The 22,838-nt window shown below is 47.9% G+C and overlaps 1 protein-coding gene and 1 long non-coding RNA gene across 2 annotated transcripts in view; both read left to right on the plus strand.

Moving 5' to 3' along the window:
• Positions 1–1,503: 1,503 nt before the first annotated feature.
• On the plus strand, positions 1,504–2,157 carry LOC143838959 (uncharacterized). Its single transcript, XR_013231496.1, has 3 exons — positions 1,504–1,674; positions 1,793–1,912; positions 2,046–2,157. It is a non-coding gene; the product is annotated as an uncharacterized LOC143838959 (long non-coding RNA).
• Positions 2,158–9,480: 7,323 nt separating this feature from the next.
• The window catches only part of LOC143837155 (cytochrome P450 2F2-like), a 30,006-nt gene continuing 16,648 nt past the window's right edge, over positions 9,481–22,838 (plus strand). The window contains exons 1-7 of the mRNA XM_077336682.1: positions 9,481–9,715; positions 10,016–10,178; positions 10,310–10,459; positions 14,589–14,749; positions 16,166–16,342; positions 16,805–16,946; positions 18,007–18,194. Coding sequence (XP_077192797.1) covers positions 9,536–9,715; positions 10,016–10,178; positions 10,310–10,459; positions 14,589–14,749; positions 16,166–16,342; positions 16,805–16,946; positions 18,007–18,194 — 1,161 coding nt within the window. The 5' untranslated portion in view covers positions 9,481–9,535. The remainder of the gene's footprint in view (positions 9,716–10,015; positions 10,179–10,309; positions 10,460–14,588; positions 14,750–16,165; positions 16,343–16,804; positions 16,947–18,006; positions 18,195–22,838) is intronic.

A 22,838-nucleotide genomic window follows, 5' to 3' on the forward strand; every position in this document is an offset into this window, starting at 1 on the left:
CGTGCCCCCGGGGGAAGCATAAAGGAGTACGGGAACAGGAAGGACTTTTGTTCTGTTCTCCTGCAAGGAACTGTGGACTTCTCCGGCCGGTTTATCGATGCCGAGGTGGGGTGGAGTGGCAGGAGGCATGATGCCCTTGTTTTCAGGGAATCGAACCTCAGGAAAGCCATGGACGAAGGGGTCTTTGTTCCAGGAAACCCCACCGCCACCATTGAGGGCGTGCGTGTGCCGGCGTTGGTGCTCGGTGACGGAGCCTACCCATTACGACGCTGGCTCATGACTCCCTACAAGCGGCCAAGGACAGACGTGCAGAGCCACTACAACCTCAGTCACTCCCGGGCAAGGAATGTAGTGGAGCGTGCCTTTGGACGTCTGAAGTCCCGGTTCCGTTGCCTGATGTCCCGACTCCATGTGCATATAGACAATGTGACTCCGCTGATCATCGCGTGTGTCATTTTGCACAACATATGCGAGGACAAGGGACATAACATCCCCTTCCCTGTGGATGAACCTGATCCTGTAGTCCTTGAGGACACTCAAGACATCCCTGAAGCAAGGAGAAAAAGGATCTATGCGGAGGGGTGCAAGGTTCGGGACGCCATAGCCACCCACATCTACAGAAACAGGAGGCGTGTTTAATTGTTTTTCCTACTCTGTTGTTGAATAAAGTTTTGTGTTCTTTGTTTAACCTTGTCTTGTGCGGTTTGTGTACTTAGCCAGCAAAAAAACGGGGATTCTCTGGTCCAAAAGCACTTTGACAGCGCTAAATGCTAACTCCCCACTGAAATTGACACACACAATACGGAAGCGCTGAACGGGGAAAGTTCGGGGAGGCGGGTAGCCAGGAAGTATTGGCGACCCCTGTCAAACCGGAGGATCAATCCACTTATGTTCCAAGGAATAATTTTATTGGTGGGCAGCTTTGATACATTTAAAATAGAGGGGTGGTCGATCGGAGCAACGCACGTTCGTTCCCTAACCGTCATTCCGAAGATGCCGAAGCCACGGAAGGGCTCCTTCTGGCAGCGCGCCGAGGCTGAGGCACTTCTGGAGCTGGTGCTCCAATCGAAAAGTGTTGGCCGCCTTATGGCCAGCACCCACTGCCACACCAAGGGTGCTTACCTGGTGTTGGCATCAAAGCTGAGGGAGAGGGGCTATGTCCGGACCTGGGAGCAGGTCCGGACAAAATTTAAGAGGGTGAAGCTGGACTTCCTCAACAGTCTGGAACAGTGGGGGGGGGGTCCCGCAGCCAAGTGGGAGGACGGTCTTCCACGACCAGATGGTGAAAATATGGGAGAAGGCTGGGAAGCCCCCCCTGGAAATGAGGAGGCATATGGGTAAGTGCTGCCCTCGTTGTGTTTTGCCCTTAAACATGCATGGCATGACTAGCTGCCTCTTTCCCCTACTGTCCCCAATGAAATTCGAGAAAGTATTTAGATGCTGTCAACCCCCTCTGACTTAGCCCGCCAGTACTGTGTAGAACCACTTTGGTTATGCGCTTTGACTCTAACTGTGGTGTGTCCACCAGCTGTGTTTCATCTCTGGTTTGTGTGCTTTTACTTATGATTTCTCTTTTTCTTTGCCCAGCCACACAATCACCATCCAAGATGGCAAAAGCACCTGAGCGTGAGGAGGGGGAGGAAGAGGGACCTTCCACCTCAGGACAGGCTGCAGGTGAGAGTTTTATGTCTGTGAGGGAGACCCATGTGTGTGTACCCCCATGGAGCCATATGGGAGCCTGATGTGATGCTTCCATTTGAAGTGTGATCAAATTCTTTTTTGGTTTCTATAGCAGAAACTATGGAGGCAAGGCTGCGTGCCATGGAGGCCAGGGTGACTTCCTTGGAGGCAGAAGTGGCAGAGCTGAAAGGGGAGATTGAGCAGCAAAGGCAGCGGAGGGAGGCGGAAGAACGTAGGTTATGTTCCCCACTGCCCAACTCTTCTCACACAGTGGCTAAGGCCACTCAAAAGTGTATGCATGTAAACTAAAAAAATTGGAAAATATGTGTGGCACTAATGTGTACTTTTTCTCCCTCCCCACACAGTTAAGAAGAAGGAGGACGAAGACCTCTTCCGCCGCAAAGTTAGGGGGACCATGGGACGGTTGTGCAGGAGAGTGAGGGAGATGGAAGGGGCTGGGGAGGGGAGCAGTGGGACCTAAGTTTTGTTTTCTTTTTGTGTTTTGGGGTGGGGGGTGTTGGGGGGGTTCCCAGTTACTTTGCCCATTTTTCTATCCCTGTTAAATATTTGAATTTGTTAAAAAAAAGTTGGCTTTCTTGGAGGGTGGTGGTGGTGGGGGGGGGGGTCCAAGTTACATTCCCTTGTTTTTTTCCCCTGTTGAACTGTTTCTGAAAATAAAATGTTATTGTAAATTTCCTGAAAAAGACTCCAGTGTGACTCCTTACACTCGCACACCTTTCACCCCAAACTCCTAAAACACCTTTAACCTTTAAAACACCCTCCAACCTCCAACCCACACAACGGTGCCAGAATAGGCACAATCACTAGAGAGGGTACACAGAGACAGAGTCAAAAACATAAACTTTATTTAACAGACAACAGCAAACACAGATAACTAGACAAACTGGCCCAAACTAGGAGGGGGAGAACTTGTCCGCGGGTTTAACGACTCTCTTCCCGAGAACAGTCCTCCTTCTCGTTTGGGTCGAGGCATTCTGAGAGGGGGTGGGTGGGGTGGGTGCTGGAGGTGGTGGGGGGGGTGTGGGTGGGGGGGGGACGTGCACTGTAATCTGAGGAGGGGTGGCCGCCTCCATAACCGCGACCGCCCTCTCCATCAGCCTCCTTATCAGTCGAACCTCCTCCACGCTTTCGCGTAGTGAGTTGTTCGAGTCTCTAAGGATGGCACGGAATTTTTTGCCCTCCTGGGCCACGAGGGAGAGCATCGCCTGGTCTGCGGCAGCGGCACGCCTGGACTCCTCCTGGCAGTGCTCCAGGATCCTTTCTCCCACACTAGTCAGGACGGAGACGCGCCGCAGCCTGCCGCGTTCCCTGGCCAGCCTCTCCTCAGCTTGGAGAGCACCCCTGGGTGGTGAGCCAGCTGGCTCGTCGTCTTCTGAAAGGACCTCTGTTGGCAAAAAAAGAGAAACAGAACTGTTAGTAACATCGAGACAGTCAAAACCCACCCTGGTGCACATGGTGGCCTTTCTTGGTTACATATTGTTAAACCAAGACTCAAAACTATGCCAGGGGAGCACATGGTTATTGTTTGTTTGCCCATGGTGGCCTTTCTTGGTTACATGTTAAACCAAGACTCAGAACAATGCCAGGGGAGCACAAAAATGAAAAGGAAGCACACAGTTATTGCACACAGACATTGCCCTGCAGCCATGGCTCGAAAGGAACAGTTCATGCACGCTCACCATCTTGTATCTGTATACGCCTGCGCACGGCAGGAGGTCCAGCCACCCCACGCTCCTCCTCCTCCTGCGTCCCGGGTATGAAATCTGAAAAAAGGGAAAAAAGAACATGATTTAGGACCAAAGTGTGGCAAAGCAAGCTTCAAACCCTAAAGCAGCAACGTTGAGGGACTCTCTTCTGTCTCTTGGCAGTGCTGCTGCCCTGCACAAACAGAAAAGCACAAAGCAGTTAACCCCCCCCCCCTTATTGCAACTGATACTTACCAACATTTGTGGACGCCCCAGAATCACTGTCCTCTGCCACCGCTGCAGGGGACTCGAGGACCACCGTCCCAGGCATCTGTGTCTCTGTGGACAAGAGCAGAAAATAGTGAGAAAGGAGCAAGCATACAACCTGAACCACACATCAAGGTCCCAAAGTAGTGGCTAAAGCACTGCAGAAGGCCTATGGCTGAGGCATGCAGCAAAACTGTTTGGGTTGTTGGTTAAACACAACCGTTTTAAAAAGCCACCCAAAGCAATCCACAAACATCCAAGCATAGCATGCGTTGCAACGAACACAAGGCATACAATAGTGAAAAAGGAGCAAGCATACAACCTGAACCACACATCAAGGTCCCAAAGTAGTGGCTAGAGCGCTGCAGAAGGCCTATGGCTGAGGCATGCTGCAAAACTGTTTGGGTTGTTGGTTAAACACAACCGTTTTAAAAAGCCACCCAAAGCAATCCACAAACATCCTAGCATATTATGCGTTGCAACGAACACACGAGAAAACGATGCCTAAACGTCAGAACAAACATTTGCTCAAAATGAAATATAAAATAAAAAGAAAATTACTTACCGGAGGCAAGGGGCGTTTGCTCAGGAACCTCCTCTGGCTCCCCAGGAGCGATGGCCATCAGGTCCACCGTTACCAATTCCGCTGGTCGTTGCTGGACGGGGGGTGGAGGCCGAAAGCTGGACGAGGTGCCCTCGCCGGGATCCTCCTCAGCGGGTGGTTCCTCGACCGGGGCAGCCGGCTTCCGAACCACCTTAAGGCTCCTCCCGACGCGCTTCGGCCTGCCGGCTCCTTCCCCGTCGCCGTACAGCTGGCGCTGCTCCTCGAAGTAGGGGCAGGTCACCTTTTCGTTGCCGGAACCCTTATTATGGTTCACGGCACGCATGTACTCCGCCCTCATTGTTTTAGTTTTGGACCGGCATTCAAGGCCGGTCCTGTTGTGGCCCAGGGCACGCATCTTTATGGCCACTTGCTCGAAGACCTCCCTATTCCTGTGAGAGGACTGGAAGGCGTCCTGGATTTTCTCTTCCGAGAAAATCGCGATCAGGTCCCTGATCTCCGCGTCCCTCCAAGTTGGGCCACGGCCGGTTGCAGGGACGGACGAGGCTTGCGAAGAGGATTCCATGGTGCTTTCGCTAGTAGCTGAGCAAAATGGTGGTGCGAGGTGCAGGGTGCAACGGATCATATACCTTCCCGCACACAAAGACAAAGGGACTAGCCGGCTCCTGATTGGTAGAGGGCAGTAGGGGACACGCACATTGGCCACATTAGGTCACATGTCACGTTCAAAACTCCTCGCGCGGGAACAGGATCTGCTCCTAATGGCCAGATTAGCGCCTTTTGTTTGACTTCTCGCATGCGCTGATTCGTCCACACGCGGGAAGAGCAGTTTGAACATGCAGCGGGAGCCATTTTAGTGAAAGGTCCGCCATTACAAAAACGCATGCCGGTGTAAAACCGAGAGCAATTGCAGCGGTACGCGACAGTTCCCCAATAATATTCACCAACCAAAGCATAAATCAATGACATGTAACTGCCGAACGTTCGTTGTCACGCTCAGCGGACAGTTTTTTAAAATGAACGGCGGACGGCGACTCCGCTTGCCGGAGGTCTAGCCGCCGATGGAAGGGGTTGTCCGCACCCAAGCACAACCACGCACCCGGAACCACACAAAGACCCACTACACATAAACCGCCCGTCATGCTAGAATCATTTGTATTGAACCCCTCTAAGCTAAACTGGAGACTGCGAGCGGTGAACGTTCGTTGGCACGCTCAGCGGAAAGTTTTTAAAAATGAACGGCGGACGGCGACTCCGCTTGCCGGAGGTCTAGCCGCCGATGGAAGGGGTTGTCCGCACCCAAGCACAACCACGCACCCGGAACCACACAAAGACCCACTACACATAAACCGCCCCTCATGGTATCACCTCGAATCATATCTATTGAACCCCACTAATCTAAACAGGAGACTGCGAGCAGCGAACGTTCGTTGGCACGCTCAGAGGAAAGTTTTTTTAAATGCTCCCCGTACGTTGACTCCGCTAGTACTGGCCGAAGGTAGACGGGGTTTTAAGCTTAGGGCAAATGTTTGGAACGTGACGGTGTGTGCCACTGTGCTTTTGAAAAACTCTTGTGGTGTCCGTGCAGAATTTCAGAAAGTGATCGTGCTTGAAAGCCAGTCGCTGTCTCGTTGCCTTGTAGATCCCCGCTCGCTCGGAGAAAAAAAAATGGCGGACAGTTCGCCGGAAGTTAGGAGGAAAGGCTCGGGAGGAGGGACTTTGAAGAAACCGCAACAATGGTAACGCACAAGTCTGTGGCGCTATTGTCGCAGATTGGTTGCAGGAGTGTATCGCTATCCGGAGGGTGAATCCACTTTTCTGGATTCCCCTAGAAGCGCTACAACGAAGCGCTTTTTGCGGGTCGGTTGCAGGACTGTTGCAGATTGTGTACGACGTCGTGGGTTATGGCAAATTTGTAGCGTTTCCAATTGGCAACCATCCTGCTACTTTGAAGCCGTGCGAAATGGCCCTCAGTGTTCTCTCCAGAGATGGCCAAGGGGCCTGTAGTTCACTTTCAGTGTCCAAGGCAGGAGGGAGGGTGCAGCGGAGAGTCCAGATTTTGTTTGAGAAATTACTTGCAAAACCCTCACAGCAAATATCTAATTAGCTATTGTTTTGGTGCTCTTCATTGATAGAAGTGAGGGACTGAACTATCTTTTCCCTCTTAATAAAACAGTAAGGGGTGTTGGGGTGGGCTCAGTCCGTGATGAGGAAGGGCAACAATTGGTCCCATGGCCGTGGACTGACAAGCGGAGGGGCCAATCGGAAGGCGCGAAGCAGGCCCAGCCTAGCAGGACAAGAGGCCCTTGTTAGGAGGCCCTTCACCACGATTGTTTGCCCAGGGCCTCTCCCCTTACCTGCTTCTGGATCAAAGAGGTTACAGTCCAAGGATGGAGGGCAGGAGCTGCAAGGGCAGGGCCAATCAGGGCAAAGCTGGCTGCACCCTGATTGGCCCTATTCCAGCTTGGACAGCCGGACACGTCCCACCCCTAGGCTGTTTCATAAATATATAGAGGAACAACAGTGAATAAGGATGAACCATTCAAAGAATGATTTGAGATACATAGCAATTGGACATATATAGGATCAGGGATTAGGGTGTTCTAATATTACTAGATTTCTTTTCCAGAAGGAAGCTGAATGGATCTTTAATTTAAAAACTTTACAACCTGAGGAACTAAATCATTTGTTGGAACAAACATGTTTTTTATAGTTGATTTTTGTTTATAATTAGAATTAAGTGGAGAATACTCCTTTAAAAGACTTTGAGAGGAATTTCTATGAGAGTATCAGGATGACAGACTTGAAATCAAGCAGCTTCTTAATAAAGAAAGAGTTTATTTCAGCAGATCTATCCAGGAGGAAACAAAGCCAAATCTGACGTGACAATTCAAAAATGCAGCTCTTATTCCCCTCAACTTTCCCGCCCAACCCAGATTCTCACACATAAAGACATAATAGACAGTTAAGTCCAGGTGCCATCCGGGAAAGCATCCAATAAATGATAACATGCCTAGCATTGGCTTTGGAGCGCCCAGTGTTACTACTTCTATGACAGGGGTAGTCAACCTGTGGTCCTCCAGACGTCCATGGACTACAATTCCCATGAGCCCCTGCCAATTTGCTGGCAGGGGCTCATGGGAATTGTAGTCCATGGATGTCTGGAGGACCACAAGTTGTCTATCCCTGTTCCATGATAAATTGGTAGCAGACAGGTCAGGGCTAAAATGCAGACAGACAGATATGGCTACACAAAGGCTAAGCATATTAAATCATGGCAGTAATCTGTTGATCCTGACAGAGAGCAGCTGCAGTTTATTAAACAATGGACCTATGAGTCATAGTAAAATGGTATGTGTTCCCAGTGTAACTAATTAAACAATGTACCTAATGAGTCATAAATAAAGATATGTATCAGGATTGATGTAGACAGTTTAATAATGTCCTTAATGAGTTAACCTGTTGTTTTATAAATATAGTGGGTGCCTAGATGCTTTTGGGGCACTCATAAGATTTCCTATAGGATGGTTACCTTGTTGGACCATTTATATTAGTAGACCCATTGCTGTGAAATAGTAAATCAGGAGTAGTCAAACTGCGGCCCTACAGATGTCCATGGACTACAATTCCCAGAAGCCCCTGCCGGCGAATGCTGGCAGGGGCTTCTGGGAATTGTAGTCCATGGACATCTGGAGGGCCGCAGTTTGACTACCCCTGTAGTAAATATTAAATATAAAAGAGAATTTGAATATAAGGTATGGAGATTTTGTATATGTTCTTTAACAAATTACTTTTTTGATGTTAAATTTTTAAAATATAAAATGTATATATCTGTTTTCATATATAGGCTGCTTGCTGAAGACTAATTTTGTTAGTATCCTTGTAGGAACCAACTTTAAAGAAATACTACATTATGTTGAAAAAGGTAGATAGAAACATTCTTCTTCTTATTATTATTATTAGTAGTAGTAGTAGTAGTAATAATAATTTGATTTATTGCTCACCACTCCCTGATGGCTCGTGGCAGGTTACAAACATCTGAGTAAAAACCCCAAAGAACCCACAATTAAAACCCCAGGCATAAAATCACAATCATTAAACAAAATCAAAAAAGAGGAGGTACAGTAGAAAAACAAAACCTCTCACTATTCTCAGTTCCCCCCAGTAGCATCTCAAAGTGGAGTGGGAGGGAGGAGGGTGCAGATGTCACTTGCAAACCATCACAAAACCTCCTGAAAGGGGGTCCATACAGATCTCCCTGTCCGTACTGGTGAAAAAGCTCCATTTTACAGGTCCTGCAGAATGTTGAAAGCTCCCGCAGGGCCCGCAGCTCTTCTGGGAGCTCATTCCATCAGGTAGGAGCCAGGGATGAAAAGGCTAAGTTTGCCAGATTTCTCTGAAGCCCCACTGATCCTAATATTTCTTGCTCTTGTTTGGATCTCCTAAATCTCAAATTTCTCTTCAGCTGCCAATTTCCAATCCCCGAATTCAGTTATTTCTGTTTCCACTTTTTGCACTTTAATATGATCTTCTTCAATTCGCTTCATATTAGAGTCCACTGATTTCTTAACATCATCAATTATGTCTGAAAGCTCTTTCTTAGAATCTATTACTTCTTTTTAAATATCTAGAATATCTTTGTGCAGCCCTTCAACCACTGCTCTCATTAACTTATTATGCCTGTCTAACAAATATGTTACTTGAGTTATTTGAGCGCTGAGGTTTTTTGATATGTGGCTCCCCTTGCACGATCCCATTCATGGGCTCAACTAGGACCTCCAGCTCTGGTGGCATTTTGTCCCGATTAAGATATGGAGGTTCTAGGTGCTGTTGGGCCAGATCGAGCAGCCATTGTTCTCAGCATTCCCTTGAAGGCTACTGCTGTCAAGGTCCTAGGAGTGCACTGGTCTCCCTCTGAGATGGATGGCTCAGGTTCATGCAGCTGCAGCAGGATTTCCCACCCCAGGCCTGTCAGGAACTGATGTCCAGCCTCCTCCACAACTCCCTGCTTCCCTGCTCAGCTCTGAAATCAGCCTCAGGGGGATGACTTCTGTTTGGTACATGGAGTAGATAACAACCCAGGAGAAAGCACATTTCATAAAAAGGGTGCGGGACCATCCCAGCTCCTCCTTTCATGAAGGCTCCTCTTTCATCACCAGATACTTGGCTCTGCCCTGTTTCTAGGACTTGCTTCTGGATTGTATCCATTTCTGGCTGGGAAGCAAGCACAGCCTGATTACCATTCCTTAATCCTGACAGGGAAGAAGTGAGAGAGGCTGATGTTGGAGGATTTAACTGGGAGCTCTTCAGGGTAGCTGGCATGGAGTGGAGTGTGGTTACAGCAGCCCTTCTGGTCATCTGCATTTCTTGCTTAATCCTCTTTTGGAATTGGAAGGAACAGGGCACAAAGGGGCGCTTGCCCCCCGGACCTCACCCGCTCCCCATCGTGGGCAACTTGTTACAGCTGGATCGTAAGAATCTGCCCAAGTCCCTGATGGCGGTAAGATGGGCCTTTGCATGAAATGGCTTTGTGGATGTATGTTGGGGAGGGGGCAAAAAGGGAAGAGACACACTCTGGAGGTGGGGTCATAATGTGTTTTCCTAGCAAGAATCAGGAGATAGAATATGTTGTAGGAAGATGCTAAGGAAAATCTATTCTGAAGAGGGCCTGATGGAAATTGTTCCTCTGGGGTGTCTTGTACTATTTAATGATTTCTGGCCGTGCATGTTGTTTTGCATAAGTCTGAACATCATGGTTAGAGAAGGGATGGACAACATCCATTTCCTTATGTATCTCCAGCTGAGAGAGAGATATGGCTCCATTTACACCATATATCTGGGTTCCCAGCCTGTTGTCGTGTTGTGCGGATACCAGGTTGTGAAGGAGGCCCTGGTGGACCACGGCGAGGAATTCTGTGGACGTATGGAGTATCCAGCATTGACTGACTTCACTCAAGGGGATGGTGAGCATCTTGGCTTCCTCCCTGGAAGAGAGAAGATCTGTTTGTCTCCCTAGGATCCTCTCATGGTCCTGTGAGGTTCGAATTTCCTTTTAACATAATTCGTCCAAAGCCTCCATTTTGTGTCCTCACAGGGACTGCTTTTTCGAATGGTGAAAAATGGAAGAAGTTGCGGTGTTTTGCTGTGCAGACGTTGCGTGAATTTGGGATGGGCCGGCGCAGCATTGAGGAACGGATCCAAGAGGAGGCCCTATGCATGGTGGAAGAGCTTGCCAAGACCAAGGGTGTGTGCATGTTGGGTGGGGATAACTTGAAGTAGCAGCAAGTTAGAACAGCAAATGATTATCATAGGTGTCTCATGTACATATTTGTTGAAAATGTTTTGATCTCGCCTTGGCTTCTAAGCTTCACGGCAACTATCCAGTCTTCAGGCTGCAAACTCATACAATGCAATGAATGCAGGAAAGGAAGGGGCCTCCCCACTTGCTCGGTCAAAATGTTCCAAAGGATTGGCCTGGCCACAGAAGAGGGCCACAACCTGACTGCAGCCAGATAAGCCATCCTGAGAGAGGGCATTATAAGGAGAAGGCCGTCTGAGGAATGCAGCTTGGGTGCATGGCACTTTACAGTAATTGGAATACATGACAAGAGACACTCAGGCTTTAAAGGGGACAGCCAGTTTGTTGAATGGAGCCCAGAATGAAACAAGGGCAGAGTCTGCACTTACTTTCTTTATTCCATTGTCAATCCTGTTGAATTCAGATCGCTTTGAACTCGATTCTTTCTCCCCCCCCCCATTGAAACAGGAAAGTCTTCTGCACGTGGTTAGAGAGGCTCAGAAGGGGGGAGGAAGCCAAGCCTCTTTCTTTCTTTTCTTGAAGGGGGGGGGGAAGAGGAGCCAGGCACGGAGCCTCTTCCTGTTCTTGGAGGGGTGGGGAGAGGATCGAAAAAGGCAGAGGAGGGAGGAAAAATCCAGGACCGACAGAAGTTGAGAGAAATTAGGGGCTTCTCCTTTAAGGCAAGCATGTCACAAGACCAGGTGTGGCCTATCAGAGGTTCTCTACCACGGAGCTTTCTTTCCCAAATGAATATTGAGGATTTTCAGCACTCTGAGATATGGCACGCTAAAGGTAGAGTCACTCCGAATCAATCCTTCTTGCTGCAGAAGGAAAATTAAAATCGCCCCAAATCCAAACGGAAATCGCATTCTGTGTAGAGGGCAGGGACTGAATCGATCTGGGGCTGGAATAAAAGCTCCGTGCAGTTTACACCAAGGTCTTGTTGTGCCCCTCTGTCTTCCCAAATCCCAATCAGGAAGGAGGGAAGGTCTCAGAAAAGCAATATGGTTTATTGGCCAAGAACTATAAAGGAGACATTCTTTCATCAAGAGATTGGAGAGAATGTGGGCAGACCATTCTCAGTTGCCCCTGTCTCTATATGAGCCTCTTGTGGCGCAGAGTGCTAAGGCAGCATACATGCAGTCTGAAGCTCTGACCATGAGGCTGGGAGTTCAATCCCAGCAGCTGGCTCAAGGTTGACTCAGCCTTCCATCCTTCCAAGGTCAGTAAAATGAGTACCCACTTGCTGGGGGGGGGGGTAAACAGTAATGAAGGCACTGGCAAACCACCCCGTATTGAGTTTGCCATGAAAACACTAGAGGGCATCACCCCAAGGGTCAGACATGACCCGGTGCCTGTACAGGGGATACCTTGACCTTTACCTATACCTATACAGCTTATATAGCATATATAGCATATATATATAATCATAACATGAGTCAAACAGGATTAGAACATACACCATAAAGCATAACATGAGTCCTGACATAAACCAGATCTTTCACTGCTTTTCTGGTAATATATTTACATCATCTATCTTCTACTGGTACAAGCATTTATTTTATTATAACCTATGACATTATCAATCTTTTCCTAACATTACTATTTACTATCTGTACACAGCCCGTGGCGCCACAGGCGCCACGGACTGAATAAAAGAGTAAGGGGTAGTGGGGAGGAGTTAGGGCGGGACCGGTCCAGGATAAAAACTAGGAGGGCCAATCAGGAGCCGCGAAGCGGCTCCTGATTGGCCCCTCCGAGTGTCAATCCCGCCCCAAGCAGCCAATGGGGAGCCGTGCGAATCGCGGCTCCTCATTGCCTGCTTCACTCGCTCAGGGAAAATGGCGGAGCGGCTGGTGAGAGCCTCGGCTGGGGGGTGGCCCGGGAAGCCTTCTCTTGGCCGGTGGAGCGGCCTCGCAGCGTCATAGACACTGCGAGGCCGCTCCGCCGGCCAGCAGAAGGCTCCAGAGAGCCTCGGGTGGGGGGGGGACGGGAAGCCTTCTGTCGGCCGCAGAAGGCTCCAGAGAGCCTCAGGTGGGGGGGGGACAGGAAGCCTTCTGTCGGCCGGCGGAGTGGCCTCGCAGCGTCGTAGACGCAGCGAGGCCGCTCCGCCGCTTGGGAGACGGCTCGAGAGAGCCTCGGGGGGCGGGGAGGCTTGCAAGCCTTCTCCTGGGCGCCGACAAGCCCAGAAGACATCCGCTCCCACTCCCGCGGAGCCGCCACAAGGTCAGTCTAGCGCCCATTTTATTAAGAAATAAAATGGGCTTTTTTTACTAGTAAAATATAATATCAGCAACAGTGAGAACCGAGCATGGAAACACTGATTGGTTCAAAATTGAGAAAGGAGTTCGGCAAGTCTGTATACTGTCACCTTGCCTATTTAACTTGTATGCGGAGCACATCATGAGGAAGGTGGGATTAGAGGAGTCACAAATTGGGATCAAGATTGCAGGGAGAAATATCAACAACCTCAGATATGCAGATGATACCACTCTAGTGGTATCTTCACTCTAGTGAAGAGGAACTAAAGAGCCTGTTGATGCGGGTGAAGGAGGAGAGTGCAAAAGTTGGCTTGAAACTCAACATCAAGAAAACAAAGATCATGGCATCTGTCCCTCTCAATTCTTGGCAAATAGATGGGAAAGAAATGGAGATAGTGACAGATTTTATTTTCCTGGGCTCCAAGATCACTGCAGATGGGGACTGCAGCTAAGAAATTAAAAGACGCTTGCTCCTGGGGAGGAAAGCTATGGCAAATCTAGACAGCATCCTAAAAAGCAGAAACATCACCCTGCCAACAAAAGTGTGTTTAGTCAAGGCTATGGTCTTCCCAGTTGCAATGTGTGGCCCGTAAGTTGGACCATAAGGAAGGCCGAGCGTCAAAGAATTGAGGCTTTTGAACTTTGGTGCTCTTGTGAGTCCCTTGGACTGGAAGGTGAACAAACCGGTCAGTCTTAGAGGATATCAGCCCTGACTGCTCCTTAGAAGGCCAGATCCTGAAGATGAAACTCAAATACTTTGGCCACCTCATGAGAAGGAAGGACTCCTTGGAGAAGAGCCTAATGCTGGGAGAGATTGAGGGCAAAAGAAGAAGGGGACAAAAGAAGAAGAGAATGAGGTGGCTGGATGGAGTTACTGAAGCAGTAGGTGCAAACTTAAAGAGACTCCGGGGAATGGTATAGGACAGGAAGGCCTGGAGGATCATTGTTCATGGGGTCACGATGAGTCGGACACGACTTCGCACCTAACAACAACAATATAATATCATTAATCTACCTGCATATCATTCTGACATCTTCTGTTTGAGTTAAGATCTGTTTAATGAACCACTATCTTATCAGTGAAAGACTCCAGCCCCCTGGGGCTCATGTTTACCTAAGTCTCTTACTTAGACACAGAGAGGATGTGTGTGTGAGAGGGGGGGGGGCTGCTCAAGAGGTGAATCACCTAACACAGTATCTCTCAGAGGCTACTTTCTATCAAACATATAGCAATGTCACAAGAATATCTATTATTTTTCACAGGCATTTGTTTAATTTGATTCCTTCATTCTCAGTTCCTTCAGTCTTCAAGGATATCCCCACACAGAGTGCATATCAGTACTCCAATCTTACCACCTTTTTGGCTGGACAAGTCATACCAGAATTCTCCATGGGATACTGGGTTGTTTTGGAAGCTGCTTGAAAACTCTATAGGATCAGAATCCAGCAGCCAGGGGGTTACCTTGAGTCCTGCACATCATAGGAAAAAGCTCTTTTTTCAAGTTAACCTAAGACATCATTGATAGATTCTTTCCCTCATACAATGGGCAGGATTTTTCTGTCAGGTACATTGTTTCCTTTGTAGAGTCTAGATGACCTCCCTTAATCGGTCTTTAAGGACATTCTAAGCAGATTGCTTAGTTGATTTAATAAATTAACTAGTGCTTTCATAGCCAACCAGGATAACTTAAAATGCTTAACATCCTTCACAATTTGGGCAACTTTATGACTGCTTCAGTCTTGACAAGTAAAGTTCTCGCTGAACCATTGCATGGGCTTCCTCACCTACTCTGTGTCTTTTGGTGCTTCCCCAGCGACCCCCATTGACCCCACTTTCCTCATTGGCTGTGCAGTCACCAACATCATTTGTTCCATCATTTTGGGGGATCGGTTTGATTACAAGGACAACAAATTCCTTTCTTTGGTTGGCCTGTTGAATAATGAGTTCCACCACTTAAGCAGCTCATGGATACACGTGAGTAATGATGAGATGGTATGAACTGGAGATTAGACAATTGCTTGGACAAGAGACCCCTCAAGCTCAAAATGGAATGCTAATGTTCAGAGGCTGGTTCCTGTCTTAGATAACATTTTGTTGCTCACATGTGAAGAGAAAGTAACAAGGAGTGGGTAACTGATGGCCATGGGACAATACTTCATGTTCCCTCCTCCTGGCCCAAGGGTTCCCTCACACTGCAGAAAGCATCCATATTTTTTGTATCCACAACACAGCGGTATGGAGCAAGATGACTTGTTCCTCTTTACAGGTATATAACATGTTCTCTGGTATCATGTCTTACCTGCCTGGACCCCACAAAGGGTGTGTGAATGTTGGGTGAGGATAACTTGAAAAAGCAGAAAGTTAGAACAGCAAACAACTATCATAGGAGTCTCATGTACATATTTGTTGAAAATGTTTCTATCTTGCTTTAGCTTCTAAGATTCACAGTAACTAACCAGTCTACAGGCTGCACAGCCATACAGTACAGTAAAACAAATCATCAGTAAGACAAAAACAATGCAGCAAGCTCTGCAGAGCAGCTTGCTCTAAACCAAAACACCCTTTGAAATAAGACTGGCTGAATGCAGGAAAAGAAGGGGCCTCTGCACCTGCTCAGTCAAAGTTTTCTAAAGGAGATTAGACAATTGGAGGCGGGCCAGACAATTGGAGGTGGGCTAATGTTGTCCCCATCTTCAAGAAAGGGGAAAAAGAGTATCCGGGTAATTATCAACCATCAGCTTGACATCGGTAGCTGGCAAAATTTTGGGACAAATAATCAAGCACTCGGTCCTTGAGCAGCTGGAACTTAGAGCTGTGATTTCTAAGACTCAGCATGGGTTTCACAAGAACAAGTCATATCAGACCAAACTTATTTCTTTTTTCGAGAAAGTGACTACCTTGCTGGATCAGAAGAATGCCGTGGACATAGTTTATCTGGATTTCAGTAAAGCTTTTGATAAGGTTCCACATGATATTCTTGTTCACAAGTTGGTAAAATGCGGTCAGGTGGATCAATAACTGGTTGACAAATTGTACCCAGAGGGTACTTGTTAATGGTTCAGCATCTTCTTGGAAAAGAGTGACAAGTGGAGTACCCCAAGGATCTGGCCTGGGGCCTCTGTTATAAATATGTTGAACAACACAGGCGGAGAAGGATGTCTGAGGGATGTAGATTGAAGACACTAGTTCTTGCTTAGATTGCTCTTTTTTTGCTCACACGTGTTGAGAAAGTGCCCTCTCAGTAACAAGGAGTGGGAACCTGATAGCCATGGGGGTGGTACTTCACCTTCCCTCCTCCTGGCCCATGGGTTCTATCACAGTGTAGAGAGCATCCACATGACTTCTGGTATCCATATGGTATGGAGCAAGATGGTTTGTTCCTCTTTACAGGTATATAATATGTTCCATGGTATCATGTCTTATCTGCCTGGACCTCACAACAGATTGTTCAAGAATTATGAGGAGATGAACTTATTAATTCTGGAGATGGTCAAGATGCACCAGGAGACCCTGGACCCCGACTTCCCTCGCGATTTCATCGACTGCTTCCTTCTGAAAATGCAGCAGGTGCAGAGAGGGGATCAGGTTATGTTCAAGGACTGAACTCCCCTTTCAGGTTAATGAATATTTTCTGAATAATTTCAGATTGGCAGGAATGAGTGAAGGCTGGAATCCCCAGGTGGGTCTAAAGGGAGGGGGTCTGAGTCCCTTCCAACATTGGTTTCCACTGCTTTGATAATGAGTGATCTCTGCTGTCACCCTTGCAGACAAGGCAGGAACTGAACATATCTGTTTTTATGTGACATTTGCCTATGCTTCAGTTTTAATTGCTGCTTTGCTAGTGTGAACTTGATTTTCACACAGGAATGCAAAGGGTTCTTCCCAAAGTCATACCTGAGGGTCAAATGCTTGATGTGTTTCTAGAACCCAGTGGCATATATGGTCCTGAATGCGTATTCCTGGAGGCATGTTGCAGCCTCCATCTCACTGCACAGGTAAAGGTTGTTCTCTCTTCCTCTGGTCTCACAGGAAAAGGAGGATCCCTTCACTTACTTCCACATGAACTCTCTTCTGAAGACCGCTCACATGCTTTTCCTTGGAGGGTCTGAGACAAGTACCACCACTCTCCTCTATGGGATCCTCATCCTCATGAAGTACCCTGAAGTGCAGGGTGAGATGGGAATGTTGTTTATTTGTGTGTGTGAAGGTTCAGTTATGTGCCATTGATCCCTCTATCTGAGTTCTTGACCTTCTGACTCTCCATGGAAGTCTTTTCCAGCATAAATCTATGAAACGTTTCCTAACGGGAGGGGTTGGAGATGGACCCTACATCCTAACAGGAGGGGTTGGAGATGGACCCTACATCGTTTTTCATTAAAAGGCAGTCCTCTCCTACTGAGCCATGACCTTGTGATGACAAAAGAATTATGGGGCATCAATCACACTCTCAGGTGACTGATGGCTTTTTTCTTCATATTCATCAATTGCTCATCAGAGAATGGTTGGACTACGGTTGTGGAATCCAGCCACCAAAGTGGCTGTTCTCACCTGTAGCAGCCAGCGCTGTGCTGGAGCCCCCCCTCCAGGGAGGGGGAGGTGCGGGCGCTGGCGCACCGGGCAATACACACATGCATGCATGGAGTTCTGTGCCTGTGTGTGAGCGTCTCCCTGCATGCAGCACGGCACTGGCTGCTACAGGTGGGAACGTCTGCTTTGGTGGCCAAATCACACAACCCTAGGTTGGACTTCACTATTTAAACAATTCAACGATCATAAGGAATTTGGTGTGGAACCAAGTGGGCCTCCCCATGACAGGTCCTGGCTCCTCTTTGGCTCATGTAAGTGTTTTATGGGGTGGGTCAGAACCCTGCCTCTCAGCTGTTTTGGGGGTGGAAAGGTACTTTGAGACCACCCCCCACTGAAAATTTCCAAATTGCACTCTTGGGGTTTTGCAAGAATTTGCTCCAAATTTAATATTCTCCAGTAAAGTGTGATACGTGGACAGTACAAATTCAAAGGATTGCAAAGGGTTTTGAGGAAGGAATTGTGCTGGACATTTTCTCTGCAAGCTAGTTGTAACTCTCAAATATTGGTCATATCACAATCTCAAGATTTATCTTTCTCTGTCCCGAATCATGACCTCTCTCGTGCGGGCCATGATGTGGACCAACTCTAGATATTGTTGTACTCTACCATGTTCCATTGACACTCTGTCCTCTGCTTGTACACAGCCAAGGTCTATGAAGAGATCAACCGGGTTGTTGGCCCTCATCGTAGTCCATTGTTTGAGGATCGGATGCAGATGCCTTACACTAACGCCTTGATCCACGAGATCCAGCGGTTCAGTGATATCGTGCCTATGGGGCTCCCCCGTGCTGTTACAACTGATACTCACTACCGTGGCTACATGATCCCTAAGGTACATGAGGATTGGGCATCTTAACCCCCCAAACAAGCACTTTTTTTGGCAAGGTCTCAGGAAAGAGCAGATGGAGAACTGGCAGCTGTTAAACTTGCATAGCATTATTGGTTGTTAAATTTTTGCAGACCCCTTCCTAATTGTCATGGTCACGCAGTCTTATCCCTTCAGCAATGGACCAGCCCTAGTCCTGGTTTCAGTGTCACAAATCTTGTAGGTTGTATCTGCATACTCAGAACGTATGAAGTTACAATTTCAAATATTGTTGACAATTTCAGCTGAACCAGTTCATTGTCCAGTTTCAACTGGGGTCCCTGTAAAGGTATGCATTTGATTAAAAGAAGAAACCAGGAAATCACACCTTGTCTTTTTAAAGCTCTCTCTGTTTACAGTGTGCTGCACATCCTAGCATGTCTGTGTGCTCCGGGAAGAGAATTACAGCTTCCTCTCTACAGAAGAGCAGGAAAAAGAAATCTCTCTGGTTTTTAGACATAAAGTTTGGGGACAAAGACCCAGAACCAAATTAAGTGCCCTGTTTTGGGTGGATGAATGGTTGGTAGAAAAACTAAGGGCATTTCCAGACCCGTTAAATGTAGTGAAATGCTTACCTTATGTAGTCATTATATTCTGGCCCCTCCATATGACTTCGCCAACATCCAGCGACTGGGCAGTAACCAACTTGCTACATCCTCCATTTTAAAGTGCTAGTTGGGGAATAACATAAAGTGGATACACCAACCTATTTAGCGTAAGCTAAGGGAGAGCAACCAGCATAGGGAAGGTATGGAGGTTCAAACATGCTAAAGGTGCCTGCCTCATCCTGCTCTTGTTCTGCCTCCCTCTCCCTTGTTCCTGGACATGGGAATTTTTTTTAAAGGTCTAACATCCTTGAGTAACAAATAGGCAGACAAGTGTGCAGCCAATGCCAGAAATAATTCCCTCCCCCAAATTGTAACGCAAAGCATGTATCTCTAAAGTCCCCCTCCCCCATTTCAGGAATAAGTTTAATTTTTAAGTTATATGCATAGGCGTTTATACGGAGAACTATGAATTTCAAAAAAAGATTAGCATGTATCACAGGACCTTTAAAACATGGAGAAAGAGGATTGGCTGCCTGGATTGATTGACAGGCAGCAGAGAGCCGTGTGTAAAGCACGTTGCTCTCTTCCGCCATTTCCATCAGCACTAGTGGAGCAGGAGAATGGTGAAAAGGCTGCAGATGAAAGTCAGATAGCAAAAAGGTGAGCAGGGGATTGGAGACACAATAATCTTTAGGGCTATGACATTCAGCTGGCATATCACCATTTTTGTTGATGTGCAGAAATGCCATAAAAGATTGTTAGGGTGGACAAATTGCTAGGAAAGTTCAAAAGGATTACAGAACCAAGTTTGTGTTGTCAGGCACTTTTAAGACCTAAAAAGTATAAGCTATTAAGTGCATATACACTTCTTCAGATAGATTCAAATATGCTGCCTCATGTCTTCCATACAGGTGTGTGTTGGGGGGATCAGTTAGCCAGAAAGGGCTAATGAGAGTCAGAATGCAGATGGCCCTCTAAGTTCAGCAAAGTTTATTCCTGGGTAAAAGTGAGAATTGAGAAACTTAGTAACACTTTTATTCAGCCATCTCCCACTCCTCTCTGTTTCTGAAATTTCTTTGAAATAAAACAGCTGCTTTGAATTCCCCCGTTGAGTGCCCTGGGATGTAGTTTTTTATTCTCCAAGGCTGATTCTGCATAGGCAGAAAAAGCTGAGAGGGCATTTATATGTAATTGGACTAATCGCTGCTTCCACATGATGTCACCAATGGGCTGGACCCCTTCCAGGCCTGGCACAGATCAGACCCTCAGTTTCCCTGCATGAAGGGAACACAGAAGAACCTGCATTCCCCTTTTCACTGCAGCAGCCAATGGGGCCTAGCCTGGCAGAGGCCTGTATAAATGGGAAGGCAAGAAGGCGGGGGGGGGGCCCAGTTGGGTTTGCAATGCTTCTTGGCACCGTGGGGTGGACTGCGGCTTTTTTTTTTTTTTTAAGAAAGGTGGGATTGCTCTGGGAGCGGTAAAAATAAAGCCATAAGGGGTCGGTGGGAGGAGAAAGGGGTGGGGCAAGTCCGGGATAAAAACTCGAAGGGACCAAACGGGAGCTGTGAAGTGCGCTGCTCCCAATTGGCCCCTTGGCCCCGGGGGGAAGGGGGCAGGGGGGAAGATTCGGCGTGGCCAAAGCAGCAGGCCCTGCTCCTTGGGCCCGCCAAGGCTGAGGACTCGGGAGGAGGGATGGGGGGAGGCTTCGGTGTAGGCCAAGGAGCAGGCCCGCCGCGTCAGAGATGCAGCGGCCCTGCTCCTTGTGCCGTGGTGAGGGTGGGGAGTCAGGGAGGAGGCGGCCGGGGAGGGGGAGTCTTCGGCACGGGCAAAGGAGCAGGCCCTCCGCGGGTGAGATACGACGGCCCTGCTCCTTGGGCCACGCGATACAGCAGCAAGCCTTTTTGGGGTGGGGGGGCCTGCCAGGACGGCTGCCCGGGGACTGGGGGGAGGAGAGGGGATGCTAGCACACATTGTATTCACAGATACAATGGGCTTTTAATCTAGTTCTCACATAATCCCATTGTCATGCACCCCCCCACTCCCGGGGCAGAAACTTTCTGCTGCATCTATATCCCTCATGGGGACACATTTTGGGAGAAGACCGGGTCTGCTGCTCAAAAGTGTGCTCATGGGGACACAAAAATTGATGGAGCATGTTGCTTCACTCCAACACACTGGTGGTGGCATAGAGTGGCACCATTGGTGTGAAACCAGCCCCATAGGTTTCTCAGTTTTGTCATTCTTGATGCCTGAGTCAGCTGGGCAGAGGGAAGGAGCACATAGGTGAGCTGCTGCTGACCTTTCCTAACTCATGAGAAGCTGTGTGTGTGCATGGGGGGGGGGAAGTGTTGGAGAGTGGAGAGGGTTTTTTGTAGTCTGCCAGAGAATGGTTTCTGTTGAGTTCTGTTTGGGACTGTTGGTCTCTGGTTTGCCTCTTGTTATCTGGATTGGGGCTGATCGTGGGAGGGATTGCCTGGGGGTGAGTGCAAGCCCCGCCCCTGCTGTGCGGTGTCTCTTTCTGCCGAAGGGCTCCTCCTTGCCAGAGGCATGAGCCTTTGGTGCGGGCTGAAGGGGGATTACTCTGTGCCTCCTAGCCTGGGGATCTTCCTGGGCTCCTGGGAAGTCCTTTACCGCAGCAGAGTTGCATGAAAACTTTGCCAACTGGATAGAGAAGGAGATGCTGCAGCCACATGTAACAGTTGTGGAATATTTGTCTTCCTGCCAGAGGAATAATTATACTTGTAATAAGTATAAATTGGGACCAATGTTGCTAGATGTTTGCAGTATGCAGAGACGCTATATTTAATAGTGGAATTTCATCATTCCGCACACCTTCAATTCTAGCGGAATATTGAAGTCCCAGTAGCGGTCTATTCATTCCCCACAGGTTTCTGGTCTCACCGGAATTGCAATGAAGGAGCCGATATTTTTCTGCTCATCAGTCAAACAGAACGGCCAATGAACTGTTGTGTTCATGCTCCAGAAAAGCCCCTTTCCCTTTAAAAACTGTTTTTTTTAACCTGAAAACACCAGTAGCAACGAATATTTGTTCTTTCAGTGTCTCAGAAAGACCTTTTTCGCTGGCGTAGGAGCTGGCGCTTAATCGTTTACACGCTCTTCAAGTAAAAAAAAAATCCCCCCTGATGTGTGCAATTTCTGGCCGAAATTACGGGCAGTGTCGAACAGGGGGCTGTATTGTGCTCAGAAACTTTAAAGACAATTGCAGAAGGGAGCTTTGTTTTACTGTTAAGCACTTCTGTGGAGGGACTTCAGCCGAAGAAGCCTCGCTTATTTATTACTTTCGCCCGTTTAAGGGGAAAAAATTGTGATCAAGTTTCTTGAAACTCGGGCGCGAGAGCTCAGGAGGGACATCCTTTCTACCCCTATTTTGAGAATGCACATGTCTTTCGCTGATATGTTGTGGCTTGTGCTCAGAAGTGTAGTGTTTTTTTCGGGGGGAATCTACTTTTCTGGATTTCCCCCTAAGCATTATAAAATTCCGATTGTTGCTGGAGGTTGGCAGAAGTTTTGCGATTTGTTTACAATGGAGTTTTTTTTGTGGAAAAATGCTTTACTTGGCTTGCTGACAAATCTATTTCCCAGAAAGTAGAAGAGGCAACCAGGGGGTATGCTATTTTATACTTCATTCTTACCAATAGGGAAGAACTGGTAGACGAGGTAAAAGTTGTGGGCATGCTTGGTAGTAGTGACCATGTGATTTTGGACTTTATGATCTTGGGGAAGAGAAAAGCTGTACGTAGTTACACATACAGGCTGGACCACAAGTAGTGGGAAACTGCTCAATTCCTACTTCTCCTCCTCTTCTGAGGGGAATTATGTTCAATGTGGCAACCCTGTCAATGGGGTGGAGACCATGTTGGTCACCTTGGTGGATGATCTTTCACACCAGCTGTATCAAGGCAGTTTGGTCATACTTATGATGCTCAATCTGTTGACTGCATTTGATGTGGTCACCCATGGGTTATTGGCCCACCACTTCTCCAGGGCTGAGATTCAGGGGACAGTCCTTCAATTCCTGTGCTCCTTCTTCCAGAACTGGATA

Source organism: Paroedura picta, chromosome 5 (genome assembly GCF_049243985.1).
Source record: "Paroedura picta isolate Pp20150507F chromosome 5, Ppicta_v3.0, whole genome shotgun sequence".
Taxonomy (NCBI): domain Eukaryota; kingdom Metazoa; phylum Chordata; class Lepidosauria; order Squamata; family Gekkonidae; genus Paroedura; species Paroedura picta.